The sequence below is a fragment of the Galeopterus variegatus genome, unplaced genomic scaffold (assembly GCF_000696425.1).
Source record: "Galeopterus variegatus unplaced genomic scaffold, G_variegatus-3.0.2 Scaffold1606, whole genome shotgun sequence".
NCBI lineage: Eukaryota > Metazoa > Chordata > Mammalia > Dermoptera > Cynocephalidae > Galeopterus > Galeopterus variegatus.
The window spans coordinates 130,181-148,731 of NW_007727717.1; the positions used below are offsets into that span (position 1 = coordinate 130,181).

The 18,551-nt window shown below is 37.2% G+C and overlaps 1 protein-coding gene across 1 annotated transcript in view; it reads right to left on the reverse strand.

Annotated features, from left to right (window-relative positions):
* Positions 1-2,522: 2,522 nt before the first annotated feature.
* The window catches only part of LOC103594690 (anaphase-promoting complex subunit 10-like), a gene marked incomplete at its 5' end in the record, with an annotated part of 243,592 nt that continues 227,563 nt past the window's right edge, over positions 2,523-18,551 (reverse strand). Inside the window, 3 exons of the mRNA XM_008577933.1 lie at positions 2,523-2,962; positions 3,067-3,146; positions 3,573-3,617. Coding sequence (XP_008576155.1) covers positions 3,141-3,146; positions 3,573-3,617 — 51 coding nt within the window. The remainder of the gene's footprint in view (positions 2,963-3,066; positions 3,147-3,572; positions 3,618-18,551) is intronic.

Genomic DNA, 18,551 nt, shown 5'->3' on the forward strand with positions numbered 1-18,551 from the left:
AGTTTTCTCTCAAAACTGGCACTTTTTACATTTTACAGTGATTCCTGTTTCTTTAGTTCTCACTAGAACTTCATTTAAGTCCTTAAGGTGTAATTCGCAGCTCAGGGAATTTATGATTACACCGTCAAGGTAAACTCCCCAAAAGCAATATATTAAACCTGACAAGATGCTGTTCATTAATCTTTGAAATACAGCCAGGTGTGATGTGGTGAAGTGAGGCTTCCAACTAAGAACAGCTGAAGAACCCCAAGCTGCCCCACTGGAGAGCATTCCTTCCCATCACTGCCAAGGCCGCCTGGGTGGGGACTGAGAGGGCCAAAGGCCTTTCCTTTGCCAACTGTGGTGTTCCCTGTCTCTGCTGGTGTTCCTACAGCTCTGCAGCATCTCACCTTTTCACACATTCGTTCATTCAACAAATACTTATTGACAGCCTACTATGGGCTAGGCACCAAGTGGGCCTGGAAAGACAGTAGTGACCAAAACAGACACAATCCCTCACTTCGTGGAGCTTATAGCTCGTCTTGCTATAAACAAAGGCCTCAAGGCTCCTTTACCCAATACCACCAAAGCTATGTGACACCAACTACATTGCCTGCCTCTGAGGTGTTTCTTCTCTGCCCCAGATGTAGCTTGAATGCAAATGACTTCCATGACCTGGGAGTCAGATTGCAGTACAGCTCCACGAGTGCACCAATAACGGTTTGCATATGGCACTGTGGCGGAGGAGCAGCCAAATCCATCCTGGGGGCAATCAGCACTTGGACAGAAAAGTGGAGTCCAGCTAGTCACATGCAACACTACCTCGAGGACAGCATGGAAAATCCAGAGAGAAGGCAAGACCTCTCCAAACCATTTGTGAGTCTTCCCCCAGATCCTTCTGTTTGCCTACATAAAATAGTGGGATAATGAAATGCAGGATTCTGGACTGGATCCTGGAAGAGAAGAAGAACATAAATGGAAAAACAGGTAAAACCTGTGCAAAGTCTGAAGTTTAGCTAATAGCAATATATCAAAAGTTTCTTAGTTTCGACAAATGTACCATGGTAATGTGGATGTTGACACTGGAGAAACAAGGTGAGGGTCAATTAGGAACTCTCTGTACTATCCTTGCAACTTTTCTATAACTCTAAAACTACTTCAAAATGAAAAGTTTATTTTAGAAAGGTTTGCTTATGAAACAGGATCCTTAAAATGAATAATAAATTGGTTAGAGTGGTGTTATAACACCAAGGTCAAAGGTTTGGATCCCCATACTGGCCAGCCACACAAAAAAATAAATAAAATGAATAATAAAAAGCTACTAAAATAAATCAAAAGCACATAGTGGGCATGGGAAAAAGACATAACTTTTGATGATAAGCTACAAATCTTTCATGAAAATAAGGCAAAATACGTCTAGAAACCCAAAGATCAGAAACTGATATTCTACTAAAAAAAAATTCTCACTGGATTTTTTCCTCTCTCCCTTGCCACTAGAAGTTTGCTTCGTTGGTTTTAATAACTCCTTTTAAGGTATGTGTAAAACAAACAAGTGTGTAGAAGAATAAAGCTGCGTTAAAGAAGCAAGATTCCTATCATTTCATTTATTAACTCCTTGAATACACTTGTTCTTTTGGTCATTGCCATCTTTCCACACACACACACGCACGCACACACACGCACACGCCCCCGATCATTGCTGAAACACAACTAATTTGTCCTTCCCCTTCTGCTCACCCACTCTTCATTTTCCTGCATTTGCCTGGCCATACAGAAACTTCTTTTTAAGCAATAACACGTATGTATGTGTGCAGATTGAATATGTTCCTGGCTTAGAATTACATTCAAGAAGACTTGGCTTACAGCATGTAGTAAGTGATTCCTGTTATGGTTAGACTTTTTACACTGTGGGGTAGTTACACAATACGTGCAATACACACACCCATTTAAATCTTTTCAGGGAGAATTTTCCATTTCAAAATAGAAATAGTGGTGATGAAAGCAGTAATTTTTTTAGCTAGCTGAATGCTTGAAAAGACAATGATTTTATAAACCAAGTGTAAACCTCTGAATAAACTGCTGCCTGCAATAAGGGACTTCCTCAAAGAGCAGAGTTAGCCTTTCAACATTCAAATGGTGCCTTGTTTAAGTGGAAATATCCCCATACAGGGAAACAGCTCATAGAATTAGAATATTAGATCTGGGAGGATTCTTAGAGATTATCTAATATAGTTTTATTTTATTAAAGATGAAAAAAACTGAGGCATAAGGGCCTCTGCCTTATTCAGGGGTTTATCGACTGAGCTGAGCTCAAAACCATATACCAGATGCCAGCCCCACTATCTCCTCCTTGTGCCAAACTGGCTCATGGTCCTGAGGTCCAAGCTCTGGAGGTTTTAATGTGAATACACAACATGTTTGTTTTGTGTTCCATAACTTCCTTCTTTAAATGAAATGGCGTGTGCAGACAACTGGGAAGTACCACACACACGTCATTTGTAATTGTTGCTGATATTACTACTATTATTACTATTGTCTACATTGAGCTATAAGAGAGATGCATGCAAACTCTACCAAGTCTGCTGTGGAGAGGTGGGCAACCTGTGCAAGGCGACCACCGTCTTCTGCTCTGTCCCTTCTGATTCCACTTCGTTTATGTGGAGTCCTCTGTTCTCTTCAAGAATCTGCTTTTTAAAATTCCTTTCCTTCTTTTGGACTCGCTCTCTTTTTAAATATATATAAGCCAACAAGGCGGACTCGCTGAAGAACAACAGAGCCCAGGTTTCTAGAAAGGCTCTGCAAATAGGAAGTAAAACCACATCACACCATTCATCTGCCAAAAGTAATAAAGCCAGGCAGCTTCAGCGCCCTCCTGACTTCGTCAGCAACGAATGCTCCTCGTCTTTCCCCTTCCTTGCAAAGGAAAGGGAAAAACTGCCAGGCAAAGAATGCCAGGCCAATCAAACCATGGGAAAAATAACACCTTCAAACTCAGGGCAAAATTCTCCTTTCCAGTCCTTGATGCAGATGTCCCATCGGTATGCTTGGCAGCAAACGCTACTCCTGGAACAAGAGGCAGAATAACACCTTCAAACTCAGGGCAAAATTCTCCTTTCCAGTCCTTGATGCAGATGTCCCATCTGTACGCTTGGCAGCAAACGCTACTCCTGGAACAAGAGGCAGAACACAGGTGAGAGAGCAGATTTGGGCCAGAGATGGTTGGTTAAATTTTAATTCATAGTCGTAAAGCCTGAGGAATCTCACTAAGATTTATCTTCATGAAATAATCAAAACAAATCCATATACGAGATATTTCCTTAGCTATCTTTAAAAAATATCTCCTGATTTCCCATAAATTATTTTAATTAATTATTCCCCAAATCAGTCAGTCTGTGCTTATCATTAGCTGGTAGAGAAAAAAAATAAAAAACTCAATATTCAGTATTCCAGTATTTGCCTTAAGAAGAAATTTCTGTGGGAATTCCAGCCTTGAAAGCCATTCTCAATTCTTTCCTTTATTCCCACCTGAATCCAACTGCTTCCTCCCTTCCAAATCGGTAGAGGATCATTTGAAGACAAGTGAAAAAGCCCACCTTCCTAATGTTGGCTTTTGTTTTTCTAGTCACCACGAGCAGCAACTGAGAGACACAAAAAACAACAACAAAAGAACTTGTGATGAAAACACCCTTTCTGAAATATAGAGCTTTGAATAAAAAAATCAAGAAACTTGGATTTTTTTTAAGGTGCATAATGTGGGGGGGTGGTTATTTTTATTTTTTGAATTGTAAATTGACAAATTACAGTTCTATATATTTATGAGGTTCAGAGTGATGTTATGATTTATGATTACAATGTAGAATAACTAAATAAAGCTAATGAACATAACTATCACCTCAAATACTTATAGTTTTTTGTGGTGAGAACATTTGAAATTTATTCTTTTAGCAATTTTCAAATGTACAATACATTATTAATTACTATGCTCCTGACAGTGTGCAATATGTCTCAAAGTAAAAAACAAAACAAAACAAAACAAAACCGTCCTGTCTGAGATTCTATATCCTCTGACCATCATCTCCCCATTCCTCACCCTTCCCAGCCTCTGTAAACACCATTCTTCTCTCTTTTTCTTTGAGTTTGACTGTATTAGGTTCTAAATTTGGAATATATGTCATAGTTGTCTTTCTGTGCCTGACTAATTTCACTTTGCATAATATTCTCCAATTCCATCCATGTTGCTGCAAATGACAAAATTTCATTCTTTTTAAGGCTGAATAGCATTTCATTGTATATACACCACATTTTCCTTATCTATTTATCTGTTGATGGACACTTAGCTCGATTCCATAAAGACACATGGATTTTAATCCCTGTTCTGCCATGAGCTCACTGTGTGTCATCTGTGGCTTCTCAAACTCCTTCTGGGTCCTCCAACGTACCCTTTCAGTAATAAGAGTTGTCTCTTCCAGCTTTAATATTCTGATTTTACTATCCCTGAAATTAGACTTCTATCAAACTAACAGGAGTACATCAATATCTTCAAAAATGTCTGTCTCGTATGGAGAAAGGCACATGCTTATATCTCTTGAGATGGGTATTAAAGGGGGGAAAAAGAGTTCTATAACTGGAAAAAAAAATTTTCCTGATTAGAGCACCACTCAGGTTTTTACCTGTCTCCCATTCCCCAAATATTGTCTTTAACTGCTATTTTCTCTACCCAGGGTTTCTTCCAGGAAAGAGTGCAATCAGCAGAAAGCTCAAATGCATCTAGGGAATCTTTTTCTACAGTGATTAAAAATTGACCAAGAATATAATATTTTGGAAGCATGGCTTTATAGTTAATTCTTATTTTGAAATAGATTCCACCATTGATTGTGGATGGAAGGAGCTAGCATGCATTGAGCCCACACTTTGCATCTGAACAAATGCTATGTTTAATATTCATTGGCTCATCTAATCATCACAACACCAAAAGAGAGATATTAATATCTCCTTTTACAGAGGTAGAAAACCAAGGAACAGCAATCCCACTTCTGGGTGTATACCCAAAGGAATGGAAATCATCATGTCAAAGGGATACCAGTACTCGCATGTTCACCACAGCTCTGTTTACCATAGCCAAGATATGGAGCCAACCTAAATGCCCATTGATGGAAAACTGGATAAGGAAAATGTGGTATATATACACAATACAATTCTACCCAGACATAAAAAAGAATGAAATTCTGCCATTCGCAGCAACATGGATGAGCTTAGAGAAAATTATGTTAAGTGAATAAGCCAGGCACAGAAAGAGAAATACCACATGTCCTCACCCATAAGTGGGAGCTAAGACAGACCACAATAAAAGTTGAACTTTCAGGAGCAAACAGATGTATAGTTACTAGAGCTGGGAAAGGGGGGTGGAGAGGGGAAATAGGGAGTAACTGGGTAAGGGACACAAATAATTACAATTTGTGATGATGAACCTGCTAATAAAATTGATATGATCCTCACATACTGTACACAAATACTGATAGTAAATTCTACCCCATAAATATGTATAATCAATTATGTTTCAATTCAAAAATTAAATTTAAAAAAAAGTGAATATATGCATAAAGATTTTTTTCTATTATAATTTTTTAATACAAGTGACTTCAAAGAAAAAATAAGATAACATGTATAACCATGCATTTGTGAAATATATGGCAAAAAAATAAAAATAAAAAGGATGAAGCAGTAAATGGGGAAAAAAGAAAAGAAATACAAGGTACGAAGAAGTTTAATAACCTGTCCAAAGTCACATATATAATAAATATTAAAACAGAAATTTAAACAAAATGTGTCTAATCCCAAAGCCTTTTCTCTACAAAATATCAGTGCTTTGTCTCCTAGAAAAGATTTAGCTTATTAATGGTATCTAAGTTAAATTTTCTTTCTGAAGACAAAGTGCATACGGAGTCATGTAATTGTAACACTTTATTTAAACTGTCAAGCACAAACTATTGGATTTGGTGGGTGGGTACTAAAATAAATTCAAAATAAGGGAGAAAAGAATATTCTTTTGTTACAAGTTACTAAACCGATGTACATCTCCCTTATGAAGATTCGCCAATGTTTCAAAAGTCAACAGACTGAGAAGTCTTCACACTCGTTCTTTTCAAATAATATCTCCTAGCAGTGCTGGCTTCCACCCAGAGAGTTTCAAGAGGCAAAAGACAGGAAGAAGCGTGGCTGGCAGGGTCAGAGGCATGCCTAGAGTATAAAGGCCACCGAAGGGAAAATCAAAGAATCATCCCAGGTACCTTTGTTTACAGCCACGACAGACTTTCTGAAGTTTCCTGTCTGGGATTAAACTCCCCAAACAACCCCTCGTCCTGTGTTCCCCCCATCCACATAAACACACCACTTACTTCTCTCCACCTTCCTATATCTGGCAAAACCAGGGGATGTGAGAGGGAAGAGGCAGGACAGACTTTCTGAAGTTTCCTGTCTGGGATTAAACTCCCCAAACAACCCCTCGTCCTGTGTTTCCCCCATCCACATAAACACACCACTTACTTCTCTCCACCTTCCTATATCTGGCAAAACCAGGGGATGTGAGAGGGAAGAGGCAGAAGGAGCTTCCAGGTGTCCTGCTCCCAGGGATTAGAACAGCTCAGGTTACGTCTCATCACCATCCCACCCATTTACTTGTTCATCACTCACCCTGACAGGTGCACCCTGCACCTTTGACTGTCTTCATAGGAGGTGTTTATAAATAAGAGCACCTGTGTCTGAAAGCCAGACATTCACAGGAGTGGCCAAGGAGACAATGGATGATATACAATCAATTTGGGGTGTATCTGTGCTGTACTGTTCCAGAAGCTGCATCTGCACTATGTAGACTTCTGTGAGATTTTGTATTGAGAGAGAGAAACGGACTCTGTTTTTGTAATGAAAATACATCTGCAAACCTGTCACATTCTACAGCAAGTGAACCAAAGGTAAACATTTAATAGTACTTGGAATTCTACCTCTTCTCCATTAAGAAAGGTTAGAACATGTTGGTTAAATGAAGCTTGGCTGAAACTAGATTCTTCTCCAAACACAAAAGGAGGTTGTAATTTCAAGCATTTTCTTCCTTGGATTTAATCATGAATATCAAGTACTGGTACCCAAGTGCCAGAGTAACAAACTAAAGACCACCCACCAACTTAATTTCAAGGGCTTATTTCATGTAACTCAAGCTCCAGTTATCTGAGAGTGTGTGATGCTATTCACAACTGTCCATAACCAAACCCAAAAGGGTTTATGGCAATTTGACCTTTTCATTTGTCCCCAGTTTATTTTCAGATAGCTGGGAAAATATTTTCCACTTGTATTTGATGACATGATTTTAAAAGCATCTTGACTAATTTTTCAATTAGCCAGGATCATCCCAAATGCCATTCACATTGAATCTAGAGCCAAAGAGGCCAATATTATGTGATGAAAATTTAGCAAAACATAATTTGGACCCAGTGAGCCATAAGATCTGAATTCAAGGAAGCAATTGACTTTCTCCTAGATTTGTAGTATTTGCCACACCTTAATGCATTCTTTTTACTTCTTTTTATGTTTCTATTCAGGTCCAAACCCTCCAACCCTCTCCCACCAGCACCAACAGTTCATCTTTCTCCCTTGCCATTTTAGATGGAAATTAAAGGTTCTATCTTTTGTCATTCCAGTGTCTACAGTATACCCCTCTCTTCTCCTGAAAACAAGAAACCACAGATGTTTCAGTGAAAGATTTGTGATTAAAATCATATCTGCAATTAGGACATGATGTCAAAAGTAAAAACTCATTCTTAGTGCATTGTTTTCCTGAAAAGACAAACTGCATTATGAGAAGGAATGTGGGCAAGGTAATCACGGTGACCCAGAGAGATAAGAAAGTTAAACCTCTTGACCTGAGTCAAACGTTGAAAATTCTAACTTCTCTGGGACACATTTGCAACATTGCTTAAAAGTCCTGCCACCTAGTGGAAGAAGGAAATAAAGGAGACGTCATGTAACCTGCCAGATGGAGAGACCCTTAGAAAAACAGCTCCTCCATAACTAAGACTTCCCCTGAAAAATCACATTGGGTTAGCTTCAGAACTGATTTTCATAAAGTGTGAAGATTACTCAAAATAGGTAATTTTACTCTTTTCTATTTAAATGTGTCACATCCAAGACAGCAAAACCTTGAGTTCAAGCCCTGAAAACTACAGGTGGAATCCACAAACAGCTTATGATAATTGTTTTGTTACTCTGCTTTGGTTGACAATTTTCAAAATGGGTTCCTCAGAGTTAAGAAATAAACTAAATCCATACCAGCTTCTCCTTATGGAGGGCACTTAACTAGACACTTCCTCCTCCAAAGGCTCAGCAGGAGGACTCTTCATAGAAGGGATTTCTTTAGTTGGCTAAAGGAAAATATTCTGCCTGAACAGGAAGGTAGTTCACTGGTGGCCAGACCTCACAGAAAGCCGCTAAGTTTCTAAGAAAACTTCCTGATGAGTCAGGCTAAGAAGAAACTTCTCAGAAAGGCTTTGGTAAAATTCTATTCTCGAGCAGGATCTATGATGAATTCTGGTCTCAAAGTTACCAACAGATGTGTTATGACAGCAATCAGTTCTTCAGTGACCTGAAGGAGTGGACTTACACTCCCTGCCGACCTGGCTAAGGAAATGTGAGTGTCTGTTATGAGCAAGATCAGAAATAATGTGGGATTACCTCACACTGCAAATGGACTTGTTGGTACGATACAAGGCCATTCAACATGCTTCCCCTGTCTATTTTAGATTCTTCTTTGTCCATGGGTAAGTACACATAGTAGTAGGTAAATACCTACCAGCTCTTTCTAAAATCCCGAGGCTATTCAAAGGGAAATAATATTTGCTTCTGCTAGAAAACTATGATTCCAGACTTCACTAGTTGTATCTTTAATACCATCTCCTATTTCTGGGATAAATAATTGACTGGCAGACATTTGTGGATAAATGATCTACAGATAAACATGTGCGAGGTATAAATTAATATGTATAAAACACTTTGAAAGAAGTTATGAAAGACAATCTTACCACTCAATATTCAAGAATTACGTTCTGTGCCATTATCTAAACTTTCCATTATTTATTCAGTTTTTTAAACAAACATCATAGTTTACAGATCCGGATTTGATTTCAGTAAGAATTTATTTCATAATTTAAGACAAAGTGTTCTTCGTAATCTAATCATTAGTATTGCTACATTCAGGAAGGGTTTTTTCCATTGCTCTTACAGAAAATAACTTTTTCTTAAGTTAAAAATAAGAGAAACTTTAAAACTTGTTCAAAATTAAAGAACTACATAATTTCCAAAGAATGTGAAATACATTTGTAGCAAAGAGTAATTATTGTTTTATTATTTTATCAGGCATTCCTAATGATTTTCATAATTACTCCTATGGTTATATAGTCTCCTTTCTGAAGAAAATAAATGAGAAACCAATAAATGAACCTGACACCTGCCCTACAGGAAATACTAAATAGAGTCCTTCAGCATAAAATTAGAGGACACTAGACAGTAGTTTAAATCCACACACACAAAAGTAAGCACTAGTAAAGGTAACTACATAGATGTATCACTCCATTTCTGAAACTGGGTAATTTATAAAGAAGTAAAATTTATTTCTTACAGTTCTGAAGACTGAAAAGTTCAAAGTCCAGGGAACACATCTGGCGAGAACCCTGTCCTTGGTGGCAACTCTCTGCAGCAACCCAGAATGTCACATGGTGAATGGCTGAGCAAGAGAGAGATAACCACTTCCCTTGCTCTCCTTTTAAAGCCATCAGAACCATGCCCATTGACACCCATTACACCATCAACCCATTACTCCATCTGGCGAGAACCCTGTCCTTGGTGGCAACTCTCTGCAGCAACCCAGAATGTCACATGGTTAATGGCTGAGCAAGAGAGAGATAACCACCTCCCTTGCTCTCCTTTTAAAGCCATCAGAACCATGCCCATTGACACCCATTACACCATCAACCCATTACTGCATGGATAAATCAATCCACTCACAAGGGTACAGTCCTCACCTCTTGAAGGCCCCACCTCTTGAAGGCCCCACCTCTCAATTACCATAATAGGATTTCCTACGCTATTAACATTGTTACAGGAGGGGTTAAATTTCAATACATGAACCTTTGGGGGATACACTTAGCCCATAGCACTAGGTGAACATAAAAGACAGAATAAGTAGTATTTGTTTGTAACTTTTTTCTCCTATCTAATTTAAAAGACAACTACACTAAGTAATAGAATCTATGTTGACAGGCACACAGTGTATAAAGATGTACTTTGTGTGAAAACAGCACAAAGAAGGGGAGAGAAAACAGAGTTATACAGGAGTAAAGTTTTTGCATGCTATTGAATTGAAATTGGTACTAATCTGAATTAGATTGCTACAATTTAAGATGTTAATAGTAATCCTCAGGGAAACCACTAAGGATATAACTCAAAAATACATAGTAACAGAAATGACAAGGAAATTAAAATGACACACTTGAAAATATTTGACACAAAAGAAAGCAAGAATGGAGGAAGATAGAAACAAAAAAGTCATAAGACATATAAAAAAATATAGCAAAATAGCAGGCATAGAGTCTACTTTAATAGTGATTACACTGAATGTAAATGGATAAACACTCCAATTAAAACACAGGTACTGGAAAATAGATTTTCTTTTTAAAAAAAATGCAACTATATGCAATCTGTAAGAGACGCACAAGATTCAAGACACAACTAAGTTGAAAGTAAAAAGATGGAAAATAAGATGTCATCCAAACAGTAATCAGAAGACAGCTGGAATAGTTATACTAATATCAGACAAAATATAAGACAAAATTGTTATTAGAGACAAAGGACATTTTATGAAAATAAAAGGGTCAATTCATTAAGAAATTATACCTATAAACACATATGCACCTAAAAACAGAGTACCAAAATACATGAAGCAACACCTGACAGGATTAAAGAGAGAAATAGACAATTCAACAATAATCTTTTTGGACTTCAATACTCCACTTTCAATAATAGAATAACTAGACAAAAGATTAACAGTGAAAGCAAAGACTTGAATAACATCATAAGCCAACTAATAGAATAACTAGACAAAAGATTAACAGTGAAAGCAAAGACTTGAATAACATCATAAGCCACTTGGTTACATGAATAACATGTAACCAAGATCTATAGAACACTCCATCAAACAGCAACAGAACACATATTCTTCTCATGTGTACATGAAACATTCTCCAGGTTAGATCTTAGGTTAAATATAAAATGAGCCTTGATAATTTAAAAGAACTGAATTCACATAAAGTATCATCTCCAACCACAACAGAATGAAATTAGAAATCAATAATAGAAGGAAATTTTAAGAATTCACTAATATATAAAAATTAAGCAACACATTCCTAAAACAAACAAACAAAAACAATGTTTTAAAACAAAAAATCACAGAAAAGTTTTTAAATGCTTTGGATTAATGAAACTAAAACACAACATTCCAAAACTTATGGAATTTAGCATAGAGAGAAATGTGTATCTGTAAATGCCTATATTAAGAAAGAAAAAAATTTCAGATCAATAACTTTTCAACTTAAGTAAATAGGGGAAGAGCAAACTAAGCTCAAAGAAAGCAAAAGGATAGAAGCAATAAATATTAGAGTAGAAATAAATGAAATAAAGAATATAAAAACACTAGATAAAATTACCTAAACCAAAGTTAGTTCTTTTAAATAATTAATAAAATTGACAAACCTTTAGCTAGACTGACAAAGGAAAAACAAAAGAGGACTTGAACAAATTACTAAAATAAAAAATGAAGGAAGGGACATTACTACCAACCTTATAGGAATAAAAAGGATTATACGGGAATACTATGAATAATTATATGCCAACAAATTAGATAACCTAGGTGAAATGGACAGATTCTTAGAAAAATGCAAAGTAACAAAACAAGGGAGAACACAAAATTTGAATAAACCTGTAACAAATAAACATATTGAATTAGTAATCACAAACTTTCTAGAAAGAAAAGCCCAGGACAAAATGACTTCAGTGATGAATTCTATCAAATATTTAAAGAATTAACATTAATCCTTCATAAACTCTTCCGAAAAAATACAAAGGAGGGATCACTTTTTAAATTATTCTGTGAAGCCAGTATTACTGTGATACCAAAACCAGACAAAGACCACAAGAAAACTACAGAAAAGACAAAGATCACAAGAAAACTGTCTTATATAGAGAGGCAAAAATTCTCAACAGAATACTGGTAAACTGAATCTAGCAACATATAAAAAGGATTATTCACCATGACTGGGTGAGATTTAACCCAGAAATGCAAGCTTGGTTCAACATATGAAAATCATCAATCAATGTAATATACCATATTAATAGAAAAAAGGACAAAAACCACATGATCATCTTAATAGACAGTTATGATTAATTTTATAGGTCAACTGGATAAGACCACAGAGTACTCAGATTAAACAGTGCTACTGAATGTGTCTGTGGGTGTGCTTCCTGATGAGATTACCATTTGAATCAGGTGACTCAGTAAAGGAGATTGCCCTCCCCAATGTGGGGGGGGGCATCACCCAATCCATCAAGGGCCTAAATAGAACAAAAGGCAGAGGAAGGAGAAATTTGCCCTTTTCTTTCTTGCCTCATTGCTTGGGCTGGTACATCTCATCTCATTTTCTCCTGCCCTCAGACTGGAATTTACATCATCAGCATCTGGTTACCTGGCCTTCAGACTTGGACTAAATTATACCACTGTCTCTCCTGAATCCTCAGCTTGCTAATAGCAGATCATGAGATTTCTAAGTCTCTATCATCTCAAGCACCAATTCCTCATTTGATATAGATACATAAATATACCTATATAAAATAATATTTATGAGCACCAATTCCTCATTTTATATAAATAAATAAATATATATAAAATGCACTTCAGTGCGCTGTTCGTATCCCCTCAGTCCTCATCGTTAAAGGCAAGCATGAGTATTCACTGCAAGCAGTTGAGACTTTCTACCTGAGGACTCTCTCTGGCTGGGGCAGGCTGGGCAGGGCTGCCGGGCAGGTGGAGTCCACAGGTACAGCTTTCAACAGGTGATGGATGGACTTGGTGGATACATACTCCAGCTGCCTCACTCCTCAACGGCAACAACTCTGAAGCACGTTCTACTCCCTCTTTTGGGGAAGGTGGTCCCAGTGAGGGGAATGGCTACCACGGTAGCCTGTTTTTTACCTGAAGTTTTCTGTTTTATGTCACCACTCTCCTACCTCAGTTTTCTGGAATCATCTCCCAAATAACCTATTACACTCCAGTTTCTATCTGAGGATCTGATTCTGTGGGAACTCATATTAAGACAAAACGTGTATCATGATTGGTGAATTCACACTGTGGTCCGTCCACTTTACGTGAAGGAAATTTGTAGAGACTGTTTGGGTATTGTCTCTTTGTTTTCTTTACAACATTCAGTGTAAATTTGGTGCTAAGAAAGTATTTGTCTAATAGTCCATTTAAACTTGGAGAAAACATTTATTTATTCAGAGAAATATATCAAAGTGCATACGGGCATATTAGTTTGCTAGGGCTGCCATAACAATGTTCCACAGACTGGGAGGCTTAACCAACAGAAATGTATCTCAGTATTTGTCTAATAGTCCATTTAAACTTGGAGAAAACATTTATTTATTCAGAGAAATATATCGAAGTGCATACGGGCATATTAGTTTGCTAGGGCTGCCATAACAATGTTCCACAGACTGGGAGGCTTAACCAACAGAAATGTATCTCTCCATTCTGGAGGACAGAAGTCCTAGATCAAGGTGTCAGCAGGGTCGGTTTTGTCTAAGGCCCCACCCCTGGCTTACATCTTACATCTTCACATGGTCTTTCCTCTGTATCTTTGTCCTAATCTCTTCTTCTTATAAGGACACCAGTCAGGTTGTATTAGGGAACACCCTAATGACCTCATTTTAATTTAATTACTTCTTAAAAGACCCTGTCTCCAAATACACTCACATTCTAAGGTATTAGAGGTTAGAACTTAAATATCTGCACTTGGGAGAGATACAATTTGACCAATAACAGTGGTTCTGCGTGTTGTGTCATTTTGTCCTTAGAGGCAGAGTGCTTTACAAATAGATGATTCCCCTGTAATCTTCTTCTGCACAGGTCAGTACAATATGGACTACAAAACAGTGTCTTCTTTAAATTCAAGGTTCAGCATTTCTGAGTGGTCCAAGGCTCCTCTTTGTAAAGAACTAAAGGGAAGAGATGGTCAAAACAAGGAAGAACAAAAAACTGTAACAAGAAGAAATCTATGGTTTCCGTGAGTAACATGACCAGTTACTCCTGACAAATAGTCCTACTAACAATGGAAGGCATTCTGACCTAATTTTGAGTCTCCACAAGAAACTCCAGCCAGCAACTCTGGTGGTCTTCTCCTAATCACTTCTGGAGATGTGATATGACAGACTCAAGTTGTATCTCAAGGTTTATTACACATTCATTCCTCCATAATTTAAATGATGATATTAGAGGCCTGTGGACAATGCTAGGCTCTCTTCCTGCTGTAGATAGATAGGGAAAATTGTGACTGGCTCAGACTGACTGGAGAGTGTGATGATAGCATGATTTACAACCAGCAATGCTGATGTGGCTATTATTCAGTGTTAAATTATGAATACACTGAGAAAGTTGTTCTCTTATGCCACATCTCAAGCCAGTGTTATGTGCACTGCTAATATCATGACCTAGGACGCGAGAAAGTATTTTATTGAGCCTATGGGTGGAATGTGAAGACATGAATGCAGTGATTGAAGAGGCAGTGAATTTGCTTATTTCTGCCTAACAAATGGCCTGTCAGTTACAGAGACCACCTCCAATCAACTCTGAACTTTTTTGTATTTTGATACAGCAGTGCCATCTTTCTTTACCACTGGAATTTCTGGCTTTTCTGGGCTTCCTTCATGCTCATATTTCATGGCTCAGAAACCATGCTGAAATACAGATAAAGACTTCTTGATCAAGAAACCAAGCAACATTTGCTTGCTTCCTGGTGCATATCACCAGGCTAAAGAGTCTATTTTTTTTTTTTTTTTTTTTTTTTTTTTTTGAGTAGAACTTTCTCAAGGCTCCTGATCTTTCAGATCTATGGCAATCTGGGTTCTGTTTCATCTTTCCAGATGCACTTTCAGCTCTCGCCTTGCTTCAATCAATTTCCAGATGTTGTTGCCTATTCATTTTATTTCCAGCACATTTTATCCTTTCTTGAACTTCTGCATAATTCCCTTCCATGCCATCTTTCCTCCCCTCTCCCAATTCAGCCAAGCAAATTCCCCAAACCTACTGCAATTACACCAAATTTAGTTGGTTCTTCCATGTCTCAGCTGAGTGTGTTGGCTCTGAAGAGGAAATGGAAGATTGGTCTGCAGAAAGAGCCATTTCAGAATGAGCTCCCAGCTGATAGCCAGATGCTGTGGAGGTCGGAGCCTACTATTGTGTAAAGGCTTTGTCGGGAGCAAGAATGTTCACTGGGGCCCGGAAGTCTAAACCACAGTTTGTTTTAAAACTTTTTTTTTTAATAATCTCTTTGTGCAAGTATCAAACCAGTAAGCCAGAAATAGTTTTTAAATTGTTGTGGAACAAATTAAAAATTTCAAAGAAGTCTTGCTTTTCTACAATACTTTATGCATTTGGCTCTATTTGAAGTGAGCTCTTCCACATAATTTTTTTAGGTAATTGAAACATGTCTTTAAGTCTAAATCATTGCAAATCTTAACCATTTTTACAAAAATCTTTGTAGAATGCATTGCATTTTAGAGTGTTCTGATCATAATCTAATGTTTTCCTAATGATTCAAGGCTAATGTCATAAATATTAGCAGCCATGCCCTAAGATCAATGAGATGTTAGCCTGCTTTCCCTGACACCAGGGTTTCTCAACCTCAACATTTTGACATTTTGGGTCAGAAAATGTTTTATTGTGGGAGTATGGCCTGTGCAGTATAATATGTTTAGCAGCATCCCTGGCCCCTACCCACTACCAGTAGCATCATTCCCTCAGTAGTTGACAACCAATAATGTCTTAAGGACAAGATGTACACCATTGTCACATGTTCTCAACATTGTACTGGAGGCCCTAGTCAATGGAATAAAAAAGCAAAAGCAAAAGAAATAAAATGTGTAAGGAATGGAAAGGAGGAAAAAACACTGTCTTTACTTACAAATAACATGATACATATATGGAAACTCCAAAATAATCTTTAAACTATTTGAATTAATAAAAGTGAATTTAGAGGGTCACTAGTAACAAAATTGACATACAAAAATCAATTATAGGGCTGGCCAGTTAGCTCACTTGGTTAGTGCATGGTGCTGATAACAACAAGGTCAAGGGTTCAGATCCCCCATACTAGCCATCCACCAAACAAAAACAAAACAAAAAACTATCGAGTTCCTATGTCTAAGAAACAACTGGAAAATGAAATTTTAAAAACATACTACATACAAGCTTGTTAAAAAATCAAATAACTAGAAATGAGTCTAACAAAAGATGTAAATTCAAAAACCATAAAATATTAAGGAGAAATTAAAGAAGACCTAAATAAATTGAGAGAAACTCATTGATAGATTGGAAGAACTCAAGATTATTAAGATTTCAATTCTTCCACAATTTATGTATAGGTTCAATAAAATCCAAAACCAAATCTCAGCAGGAATTTATTTTTTGAAAATTGACAAATAAATCTAAAATTTACATGAAAAGTTAAAGGACCTATAAAGATAATTCTTAAAGTAGAACAAATTTAGAGGAATAATATTATATGATTGCAAGACCTATTATAAAGCTACAATAATTAAGACAGTGTGATATTGGACCAATGGAACAGAAAAGAGAATCATATTTAGATGCACCCACATGCAGCTACATGATTTACATAAAAGTTGCCAATGAAATTCTGTGGAGAAAAGATAATAATTTTTAAAAATTATGCTGCAAGAACTTGATATCTATGTGGAAAAAATGAATCTTGATACCTACTTCAGGCCATAGACAAAAATTATTTGAGTTTATCACAAACATAAACATAAATAGCAAAATCATAAGAAACTTTTGAAGAAAATATAGGAGAATATCTTTATAACCTTGGAGTAGACAAAGATTTCTTAAGGAAGATGCAAAGGCACTAACCATAGAAGAAAAAATATTAAATTGGATTTAGTGATTCTTAAAAATTTCTGTTCATTGTAAGATACCATTAAGAGAGTGGAAAGATAGGCCACAGAGTTGGAGAAGATGTCTGCCACACTAATATACAGCAAAGGACTGATATACAGAATACATTTTTTTAAAACAATACAAAATTGGGTGAAAAATATGATCAGGTATGTTACAGAAGAAAATATACAAATGGCCAATAATATATGAATAGAAACACAAAATCATTACTCTTCAAAAAAAGCAAATTTAGGGCCGGCCCAGTGGCGCACTCGGTAGAGTGTGGTGCTTGGGAGTGCGGCAGCGCTCCTGCCGAGGGTTCAGATCCCATATAGAGACCGGTCCGCTCACTGGTTGAGCGCGGTGTGGGCGCGACACTGAGGGTTGCGATCCCGTTGCCAGTCGCGGTACAGGCACAACACTGAGGGTTGCGATCCCATTACCGGTCACGAAAAAAGACAAAAAGGAAAAAAAAAGCAAATTTAAACCACAAATAGATACTATCACACACCCAGCAGAATGGCTAAAATAGAAAAGATGGACAAAACCAAGTGTTAACAAGAATGTGGAGGAACTGGATTTCCAGTGAAAGTATAAATCAGTACCACCCCTTTGAAAACTGCTTGCCAATATCTCCTAAAGCTAAATATCTTCCCACCCCATGACCAAGCAATTACACTTTTAAGTATATATCCAAGAGAAATAAGTATACACGTTTATCTAAAAACAAAATAAATGAACAAGAATGTTCACACCAGCTTTATTCATAATAGATGAAAACTGGAAATAACTGTCCATCAATAGGAGAGTGAAGAAGTAACTTACAATATATTCCTACACTGGAATACCCAGACACCAATAAAAACGAATAAATTACTTCAGTGGTGTGCTGGTAAACATTTAACAACTGGCTCTCAAGGGAGGAAATAAAAACTCCTTATTGGTAGCATTTTCTGATTTTTGTGGTATAAATTTCAAGTTACAACATAAAGTCACAGAATGCAGAGTTGGCAAGAAATGTACACAACAGCAAGCATTACTGATCCATGCAACAACATCGATGAATCTCTCACACATTATGTTGAGCAAAATAAGCTGGAAATGAAAGGGTGCCTAATGACTACTTTTATATTAATTAAAAGAATAAGCAATGTATTTGATGGTAATAGATGTCAGAAAAGTGGTTACTAGGGGCCGGCCCGGTGGCGCACTGCTACAGTGCGCCACTTGGGAGCGTGGTGGCGCTCCCGCCGAGGGTTCGGATCCCACATACAGACCAGCTGCTCACTGGCTGAGCGAGGTG